The sequence below is a fragment of the Amblyomma maculatum genome, chromosome 1 (genome assembly GCF_055883805.1).
Source record: "Amblyomma maculatum isolate TAMU_Amacu chromosome 1, ASM5588380v1, whole genome shotgun sequence".
NCBI lineage: Eukaryota > Metazoa > Arthropoda > Arachnida > Ixodida > Ixodidae > Amblyomma > Amblyomma maculatum.
The window spans coordinates 105,952,929-105,963,905 of NC_139344.1; the positions used below are offsets into that span (position 1 = coordinate 105,952,929).

The window sequence follows — 10,977 nt, forward strand, 5'->3', positions numbered from 1 at the left end:
TGACAGGCATACAATAAAGTAGACAGTTGGTGCCTGTCTACATGCTTCTTCTCCTCCTCTTTTCAGCTGCATCTTCACTCGCTCAGCATGATAAGAGGATGCATATATGGAAAAGCAAGCATCAGCAACTTTGGGATGCAAGCAGACAAAAGAAATAACGAACCGGAGACAGGGTTCTCGAACTGTGTAGGCGGGCCAAGGCTTTTGGCCTCTTGCATGTTGGGCTTGTACTGACTCAGGCTGCCATCCTTCTTGCCCACCGCCAATTGCTTGCCTTTGGGGCTCCAGCACACTGGGCAAAGACGTAAACAAGCAGTGCAACACTTGAGTAATAGATAATGTGCCTTGCAAATATTCCTTCCTTTCAATGCCCAATATGTAATTAACGAGGTTGATTGCCTAGTAAAAATATATGTTCTTTTTCAGGAAACAAGAGCATTACATGGATGCAGGAAGTAATAATTTCTGAGTTCCGTATTTTGCTTCGTAGCTTCTTACACTGTGTCACAACTACGAAGCATAAAAGGGATGTGCAGGTGAGTATATTTATAACTCACTCTAAATATTAAAACAGCTATAATCAAAATCTCCTTATTTCCAGCTGCATTTATGTACTCTCTGCTGAAGTTATGCAAATTTTCAAGGAAATGAATCTGGAACTTCGACAGGTAAAACAAACTTTTTTTTTTCAATTAACCAAATTTTTGTTCTTAATGTGTGAAGTGACATTGATTGCCATTAACTTCTATCCATGTGGATGCCATATTTAAACTAAACAAAATTGCTCACACCAATTGTTTAGTGAACACTTTATCAGTGCTTTGCTATGTGCATGAACTATGAGAGAACAGCGAGACAATACTAATCTGCAAGAAGGTTTTTGCCTCGTGTCGCTGCTAGTAGCATGTGCATTCATGAAACAATACACAATAACTTGATGGAGCCCCATGATGCCACAGAACTGCTCCTTTCTGTCTGGGTAGATACAAAAGGGAGATATCCTACAATATTGCATGTAACCACTGAAACAAACATGGTGATGATGCTGCAAAATGATCCAACACCAGCTTTCCATCCTTGCTGATACTGCACAGCAAGCACTGCCAGTACTGTGTACATAGAAGCGGTGGTCAAATGATTCACCATCCTCCAAGTGTATATAGCTGGCATCTCCTTTGCATTGCAGCTTCAGAGGTTGTGCAGTCTGTATTGAGGGTTAGATACTACGCCTCTTAAAATAATGTGATTGGTAGAAGTCCCTTTGGAGCAGCTTTTGGAGCAGCCAATAGTCTCGTTTGGCACAGAAAAGCAGTCTTTCACATCATCTGGTAGCTTAAGACTGGATGCAAGGGAGAATTGCGAGATAATAGCGGGACATTGTAAGGGATTAGTGATTAAGTGAGCAGCAAAGTGCTTGCACACCAACAAGGATTCGCAGACAAGAGCTAATAACTAAGTTGTGTTATACTCTTAAAGGCGAAGCTCAAGGCGAAAGCTACACTACGCGGATCAGAACCAAGTTTCGCGTGAGTCTTGGCCGCCCACTATGCGCATGAGCGAGAGCCGCCAAATTTGAAGTGACCAACCAAAGTCTTATGCCCAATCACCATTGAATCGATACTAAAACAAATAAATCAATAAACCTTGTTTTCCACCGGGGAATCGAACCTCCATTCCTTGGATCCTCAGCCCAGCACATTACCCCTGTGCCACACCTAGGATCGTGAAACGCTCTTCATAATTCCCCTCGTCTACAGCGAGAATGATAGCGGGATCTCACTTGTGACGGATACTACACCTTTTCTTTCCTGTAGACGAATTATAGAATGCCAGTGAACTTTAAATGCATTCAATGAAATGCAGGTTGTGTTCGAAAAGGGACGCGCGATGTATTGTCAAGATGCTTTCCCAGAGCGACAGCGAGAGAGGCCTGGAAAACTGAATTTTCCCAGAGCGCACTGCCGCGGGTGTTTTACGCGCTTTATGCCACGTATATCCAGCATAGCTGAGCTAAGCCACTGCCAATGTTTTTTCCTTACATAATAAATGGATGCAGTTGCCCTCAATATGTCTAAGTTTGCCTTCCCCACGGTAGCTGTGTGCACATCAAACACAACTTAGCTGCTTTTTGATACAGTCAAGACCGGACATATTGAATTTGAAGGAGATCATGAAGCAGATTGATATAATGATAGTTCAATATATCAATATTTCGATACATAAAATGTGCAACTAGATGAGCTTTCTAATCCAGAAGGTTCATTATGATGCACCCCCCTAGCGGTACACTTCCTGCGGCAATGTACAGCCTAGCAGAATCCTGGCAGCAAACCGCTCGTGAGTGTGCAGACCTTAGGGGTGCACCCGCGTGCACCGCGCACCGAGCAGAGCCTCGCATCAGGCATCGAGAAGGGAAGTACACTAGGCAAGCCCTGATGCACCGCTCTGTGGACCAGATCAAAGTGTCTGAGCTTGCGTCACACAAGTGCTGTTGGAGTTGAGGCTCACATGCAGTGTATGGTGCTTTGGAAAAAGCCACCACCGATAATAAGAGAAGTTTAATTCTGTCCCTAATAAGCTCTAAATGCAATAATATCTCAATTATGACACAGTTGATATCTGCGTCACCTTCAACGACAAAGCAGGCCACGCAAGAACAGCCGAAAGCCTTTCGTCAGCTGAGCTGGCTTCCCCGAACAATAAGCAGTGCACCAAACGCCGACTTCGATCCCGCATCCTTGTGCTCAGTAGTCGAGCGCCTTAACCACTGAACCACTGCTATGGGGCCAAGCGAAGCAGGAGGAGTATCAGTTTCACATATGCCTACAACAGCTGGCAGCTGCATGTCGCATCCAGGTTCCTTCAAGGCTCTGTCCCTTGTTGTTTTTACTTTACTTGAATGATATTATTGAAAGAGTGTGTCTTTTTGTGGACTATTGTGTGTTGTACAAAATGTTACGAAACAGTGATTTTTCAGGATTCTACAAACAGATGGTGATTCAATTATCGATTGGTGCCAGATATAGAAGCGGGACATCTTTGTTAACACCTTTGACAGCGTGTTAAAAAAACTGCATGAGTTCAAATACCCGAGTATCATCCTTACAATAAATTTATCTTGGAACAAACACGTTGACTACACAGTATCGAAAAGTGCAAAAATACTTCAGTTCCTTTATCACAATTTCAAAATCGTTCCCCATTCTCTGAAAGAAGGGCTTTACTTCTCAAATGTTCACTCCATTTAGAAGCCCGCATACACTGCATCGGATACTGACACGACAACATTTAGAACAAAACTTTTTTTAAGCATAACTCGTGCTAAGCAAAGCTTGGGATGGAGAGAGCTGAGCAATAGAAGAAAATGTCTCAGTCTTAAGTTATTGCGTAATATATTTCATGATCGCACTGGCATCACAAAAGTAAACTACCTTCAAACCACAACCTATGTATCACAATGAAGAGACCACCCAACTAATGTTAAATCATTTTAATGTAGACTAATTCATTAAGTATTCTTTCTTTCTGAAAACAGTGGAAGACAAATATGTAATTTGCCAGTTTCTGTGACTTCTATTTTATCCAACGATGCTTTCTTTTTGGCATCGAACCCTTAGGGCTTGATTTCCCTTGGTGTCCCCTTTCTTCAATTGTTTCTTTTAAAGCAGTGTGTATGGTCAATGGCTGTCCTGAGTATACTGAGATTTTAGTTAAAAATTGTGTACAGGCATGTAATGTCAAGAGGCAATGTGATATTTGCAACATGTATTATTGTATCTTGCTTTGTACTATATCCTCCTATTGTAATCCTAAAGGATAGTGCAAGAATAAATAAGCAGGATCATGCATAAATGAAATAGAAAATAAATAAAGAACTGGCAAACTGGACAATAAAATGCTGTCCTAAATTATAGAAAGCCCCACTTCATTGATGCTAAGAAAAAATTACCCTTTCATAGCAGGAGATCCTGCTGGACCATTTCCTAAGCGAGAGCCACAGCCTGCTAGAGAATGCCAAAAGACAAACTTGCTGATATGGAGGAACACACATCAGTGACAGTAAACAAGGTAGTCCCAAAGAAGTAGCAGCACAGCCACCAGCAAAAAAAAAAAAAAAAAAAACACAAAACAAGGCCTGCTCATGCTGCGGACAGTGGCAACAAGCTGGAAAAAAAAGATACGCTATCCAGCATGGGGATCCACCTGCCACAACTGCAGCATGAAAAATCCCTTTGGTCAGCTTTGCAGGTCGTGCAGAGAGACAAGCGCGAACAGTCCAAGAAATGGACTAAAGTAGAGACAGCAGACCTACTGAAAGAGGACTGTTGCGCAAAGGGCAAGAAGTCGAAGATTCCCATCATGGTAACCGCACTCAACAGTCAGGATGGAATTCTGTGCAGACTCCGGAGCCAGAGTCGACATTATTGGATAAAAGGCTTCGAGGGACCTCTTGAGAGTGCCCTTACAAGAAACAAGCATCCCGCTTGTACCATATGCAGTAAGTGCAGCCCCTGCGGTGTAGTCATCCCAAAACAATTTAACCTAAAGTGCGGATGGGATGTACGTGGACATGCGGGAGCCAAACGTTGCCATCAGACAAGAAAGATGTCATGGCGACGATGGAATACTACTCACCGGTATCCTAAAAATGACGCCAAGTATTTCTCGAAGTTGCACCTGAGTGAGGGCTATCACCAGCTAGAGCTTGTTGAGACACCACAACAGATGACCATATTTGGCATGCACTGCAGACTGAGAAGCCACATTTTTAAAGTAGAGGCAGCAACAGAAATTTTCCAAGATGCCATCTGACAAGTTCCTAATGAAGAGGGAATCATCAACAGAAGTGATGACATTTTAGTGTTGAGACATTCTCTCAAAAAGCCTGATCACTGGCTCCACTTCATGCTAAAAGCATTCAAGAGGTCGGACTGACCTTGAACCCTTGAACATAAAGATATGCATAATCGCGATGACTAGAGAAAAGTTCTCTGGACATACATTCTACAAGTCAGGAATTGCAACAGATCCAGAGAAAGTGCAGGCAGTCCAGCTCATGACTCGTCCAAAGGTTTTCTCAGAAGTTCGAAGCTTGTTGGGGACAGTGAACTACCGTGACCAATTCATCCCACAGTTGGCTCAGACCGTCAAACCACTTCAAGTGCTTACCCGAGAAATGAACACATTTCAACCGACCATAAAAGAGTAATAGGCGTTGGATAACCAAGAAAGAATTCGCTGCCAGCCAATCACTCGACTGCTATGATAACAAAAGAAACCCGCCCCATCACAGACAAAGGATCAGAAGGAATAGGCACAATGCTGTTGAGACAGACAAGACAAATGAGAAAGACAACAAACTACTCATCTCTACCCTCCAGAACCTGAGTGGAAAACTACTTGCCAAATTAGAGTGCCTTAACCTAAGACTCCAACAGTACAACTAGAAAGTGAAGCATATATGAAGAAAAAAACAACCCAGCTGACTATTTGTAAGAGATGCCAAAGATACTAGCCCAAAAACTATAGAACGGTCAAGCCACTCAAGAGTATGCACTCTTTGTCAGCATGCCAGCTGTACCCAAAGCCACGACAATAACTGAAGTGAAAAACACCTAAGAGAATGACACCCTGATGCATCAGCTGAAGAAGGCATGAGACAAAATGTGGCAAACACCTGCTCCGAAGCCTTTTACCCAGATTAGTCAAGGATTGACAGTAACCGATAACAATGTCACCTAAGGAGGAACCCGATTAATTCTCCCATAATGACTTCATGCCCAAGCTATAGAAACTGCGCACAAAGGACATTTGGGTATCACGAAAACAAAACAGCTCATCGGAGAAGAGAATTGGCTTCCGGGACTCGACAAAATAATAGAAGTTCTGATAAGGAAATGCCGTACATCCTTAAACATTGACTCAGCGGAAGCACCACCAACATTAAATAAGACTAATCTCCCATCAACACCAGACAAGTTTCCAGGCCCCTTCCCGGTAGAAAATACTTTTTGGCAATCGTAGATGATTATTCCAGATTTCCTATTTGCTACACTTCCATTGCCACACAACCAGAGTAACATCAAATGCTGGAAATATTCGCCACTCATGGTGTGCCAGTGAAAATCAAGACAGACAACAGACAAGCCATATTGCAGTTCTCACTTCACAAACTAAATAACAGCTGACGGAATTAAGCATCACAGAATAACTCCACTATGGCCTAAAGCCAATGGAAAGGTCAAGGGCTCTGGACAATTTTGACCATCTGGAGTTTCTTAAAAGGACACTGCAGCGGTTTTCAAATGTGCCAATAGTATAGATTTTTGAATTAGGTTATTTTTTGATCATGCCTGTGAAATTATTTTTTCAATTATGCATAAAACACCTACGCAATCGCCAAATGAAAGCGCGCAATTCAAATTTCCCGCGCCCAGCACTACTGCTACAGAGGAGGAAAGCGGAGAGAGAAACCTCGCTTCTCCATCCGTCATGACGTCACCGTGAGGAGCCAGAGACATTCAGAGCCAACGGAGGGGGCTTTCAGTGTGCGCTGTTCCTCGTCTTGCGTGCGTTGCACCTGATACAACACGTGTTTGGATGCACTAACAGCTGTGGACGCGACAATGTAATCTTCCATTGTGTTAAAAGCTCGCGGCGCAATGCGGCGTTGCTGAGAAGAGATAAATTCAAGCCGAGCAAAGGAAACATTCTACTCGAAGCATTTTTGTGACTGTGACTACATGCAGTTTGTTCCTAATGCGATTTCTATAGGGCTTTGACAAAAAGGCATGGCTGAACCATGACGCAGTTCCTTCTATTTCCTTGCACAAAAGCGTCGGGACAGTCATTTCCTAGAACCATGGTTAATAAAGGAAGAAAAGGGAGGTAAGGCTTGAACTTCGTAGTTCCATTACTTTCTGACTATTCAGGTCTCATCTGTATGTGAACCGTTGCGTCTAGCGTTGACTGCGATTCGTTGATGGAGTGGAAACTCGCGATGGGACAGGCAGACAGCATCAACGCATGAATGAATTCGAGTCTTTTTTTTTTTTTTTTGCGCAAAAGCTTCGCGCAACGGCTTCTGTGCTAGACATGAGCAATTCATCAGTGCGTGCTGCTGCGAACTAGCAGATAATTAAGAAAAGCCCACTGCTGTGTCGCAGCTAGGTTGTGAAGGCTTTGTGGGATCCTTTCCAGCACATCACGTGCCTGGTAGGTTCATGGAACCCTTATGGGAGCATTATTAGAAGATAAGGAGTGTACCGCTCAGGCGGGGTATGGGCGCATTCAGGTAAGGAGCGCACAGAGCGAGGTCTCCTTTGATGTGTCCAAGCAAGCAATCATCGAAGTTGTTCATGCATGGCTTTGCGATTTTGCCCCCGTTGCTGCCTCGTCATTTTACATAGTCCTGTCTTGTTTAAGGATGCAAATTAGGTTGGAAATGAAAATGACAAGGCTCTTGTGAAAACACATTTCGGAACATGGTTTTCCCTTGAAGGTATGGGTGCGGAGGAGCTGCAGCTTGGCTTTCAACATACGTCAGCCGTCAATTCACTAAATGTGTATTGTGAGAGTACGATAAAAAAGGAAAGGTTCTCTAGGTCTGCTAAATCTCGTACGACTCAAGCAGCATTCTGCACTGCTTTGACTTTGTCTACAATGGCCCTGTCAATTCTTTGCATGCACTGCAGAGCTCGGCAACTGTGCTTCACTTATTGTTCATTTGTCTGGTGGCAGCTGTGTACTGATTCACCCTTTCTATACAATTCTTCGTTTCCCCAAGCTACGGCGACTGGCACTCAAAGCAGGATTTAGTGCAACAAGCCTTGGGCTCATTTTTCACAACAATGACCTTTCGTGTGGGGCAAGAGGCTAATTGAGATGGAGGTAGTCGGCTAGGGCAATGTTCGCTGCCCTTCCTTTACAGGAATATACGCGCCGAGGTTTCGCTGAGGGCCATGTAGTTTCTGCTAATAACGACACATGCTACTTTTCAAAATGCCTTACTCTAACCAAAGCAAGTTTTCATTCCAACCTACGCTCCCCACAACGGAAGGGCTGCATCGTTTGTGGGCGTATCTGGTACGGGTAGATGTGGTGATAATCCCGATGGTCATTCGTGTGGAAACGGCATGCCATAATGACATTCACAAAGCCACAGAGAGCTGCGATCAGCACACAGCGCAGCGAAAGAGCCGCATCGGTAGCTTCCCCAGTCCTCCAAATGTCGTCACCCGATGTCTTGGCCAATCACAAGCAGCAGCGTGACCCGCAGTGAGCCCCGTCGCGCGGGCTGCGTATTTCTGCTTTCTTTTGCCTAATTTCAATCTGATATTCGAGTTCACAGCATGAAAAACTGTTGGTTTCTACTGAAAGCCCAATTTTCGCAAAATGTGCTGCAGTGTCCCTCCTTTAATGTGCGCTGATACTGCACAGTACAGTAGAACTCCGCTATAGTAAACACGAATATAGTAAAACTCAGATATAATAAAGTGAACCTGAAGTCCCAGTTCACCTTCCATAGACGACTGTATATTTTCCCCCCTTTATAGTAAAGACATATTTGATAAAAATCTGCTTAAAGTGCGTCTGGCCGCGGCGACGACTTCCCACGAAATGATATCGCCGCAAGCGGGCTACCTAAAATCGCGAGGTGATATTTGATGGCTTTACCATTTTGCTTAGTAGCATTCGGGAGAAGCCAACTTTATGTAGGCCTTAGAGCCGTGAGGGAAAGCATGAAGCGCACACGAAAAGAAAAAAGTAAAGCTGTCAACATGCATGTAAAGAAGGCAGCGCGATCCGTTCAGAAAGTGAAGGAGAGTAAAAGTGCAGCGAGGTTTAGGGAAGGGAAGAAACAACCGAACATTCACAACACTGTGCAGCACAAGGCAGCAGTGCAAAAAATGGAGGCGCGTCATGTGCGGTCTTGCAGCACTTGACTGTGGCGCGCATTTCTCATCTATTGCGTTCTTACAGACAAAACAGAAGATGACGCTGTGTTCATGCAATGCTTTGGTTTTCACATGAAATCAAACTCAGTTGTATTCATAGCCACGTTGCCTCCATGCTTAAGAAGTACTTCCACAAGATGGAAACAAAGAATCTTATAGCTAAAAAAATGGGACGAAGAGACAATAAGAAAGAGATGGAAGGTATTTGTGAGTGTTTTTTTTTTTCCTTAAGCAACAAAACATGCTAGTAGGTAGCCATTTAGTTACCAAATGGCATCTTCAGGACCATGTTATCACCAACAACTGAGACCTTAGTATAGTAAGATTTTTGCCGGTCCCAATGACTTTACTATAAAGGGATTCTACTGTACATGGGCACCTCGAGATTAGTCTGCACCGAAATGTGGTCGCTGCTGCCAGGGTAGAACCCGGTCCCCCGGCTCAGTTGTCAAGCATCCTAACCACTAAGCTACTACGGCAGGGTGTATATGTATTGGATTGGTAGTATTATCCCAACAATTGTGCTATATCTAGGCCAGACTACAATCCCATCGAATTCGTCATCCTTTTCAGGTTTCTCGACCATGTGCCCATACTGTTACTTTTGCAGCTTAATTTTTTTCCCGCACCATTGCAGACTGGAACAACCTACCCAATGATATTGCGGCCATTATGTGCTCAACGAACTTTGCCGACAATCTTCGCAGTCATTCTTCATTGCGTTAACATTTGCCAGCCATGATAGAGAACATGAGAGACACTTGGTGCAACTGGAAGTTTTACTCTGCTGTACACATCCATGGGTTAGTGTACTAAAGGAACAATTCAAACAAATAAGAGACCATAAATCTGGACCATGACAAAGAGACTACCAACAGAGTGTGAAAATGGGTCAGAGCAAGACAGAAATACTCACAGGCTGTGCCTCCGGCAGAAGCAGGGAGTGTGCTGACAATTTTCAGAGCTTCCCCTGAAAGCTCATAAATTGACACTGAGCCATTGCTAAGGCAGACAGCAAACATGTCGCACCCCACTGGGTTCCATGCAAAGTCTTGCAGGGTAACACCTGGCTGGGTGCTGAGCCGTACAGTTGCAATGGGCCGTGTTTCCAGTGTCTGCAGTGAAAAAACAAAAAGCATGTCAAAATTATAAGTATTGATGCTCAAGTGAAATTCCGAAAAAATGTTGTTCTAAACTGCTGTCAATTACTTTACCTGGCCTCCAAAGCCACGTACATCATACATGTCAGCTACAGGAACACCATCTCGTATCAATCCAACAGCCAATGTTGTGTCATCTGCATTAAGTGCAACCAACAGCACAGGTGCTGTTGTTGGGAGCAAGCGAAAGGGGCAGTTCTCTGCTGGTGCCTTGCTGCTGGGCCCCTCTTCTGCATCACAGTTTTGGATATCTTCCAGAGTACAGATTTTCACACCTGCAAACAGATGAAAACGATGGAAGCACATAAAAAAAAAAAAAGAGCAAGCAATTCTGAATGTGCAATGCTTTCAATGCATCCAGCAAGAAGAGGATACTATTTATTTCGTGAATACTGCCAGAAGCTGGGGCCAAATCCACGAAAGAGTTCGCTTTAGAACGCGTTGAAGTGCATACAATAAACATTTCCATTTCAATGTGAGATCAATAGATCTGGAGTATGTATTGACCAGTATGTATGTATGTATTGATCCACGGAGTATGTATGTATTGATCCTTCTGTTTGCTAAACAAATTCAAAATGCATTTTCTCACAGATGCTATTTGTTTATATCTGAGGCTTTACCCTTTACCTTCACTGTGTGCTCTTTAATTTAAGTGTGCTCTACCCTCCTACCAGGAAATTAGCCTGGTGGCATTCTATCATCAGTGCAGAAGAAGTCAACATGACGGACAATAAGCTATGAAAAGACTGCAGCACACAAAAAAAATTATAATACTTAAAAAAGAAAATGTGTAAATAAGTGGAAAAAAAAAATACTTCGAGCCAAAGTAAGAAAAAGCATCTCTGAATGAAATTTCT

The 10,977-nt window shown here is 43.5% G+C and overlaps 1 protein-coding gene across 3 annotated transcripts in view; it reads right to left on the bottom strand.

Annotated features, from left to right (window-relative positions):
* The window catches only part of Nup214 (nuclear pore complex protein Nup214), a 224,563-nt gene that overhangs the window by 211,277 nt on the left and 2,309 nt on the right, over window positions 1-10,977 (bottom strand). For all 3 annotated transcript variants that reach the window (XM_084588768.1, XM_084588767.1, XM_084588769.1), the window contains exons 4-6: window positions 10,172-10,392; window positions 9,874-10,072; window positions 164-292 (exon numbers count right to left, since the gene is read on the bottom strand). In XM_084588768.1, coding sequence (XP_084444894.1) covers window positions 164-292; window positions 9,874-10,072; window positions 10,172-10,392 — 549 coding nt within the window. The remainder of the gene's footprint in view (window positions 1-163; window positions 293-9,873; window positions 10,073-10,171; window positions 10,393-10,977) is intronic.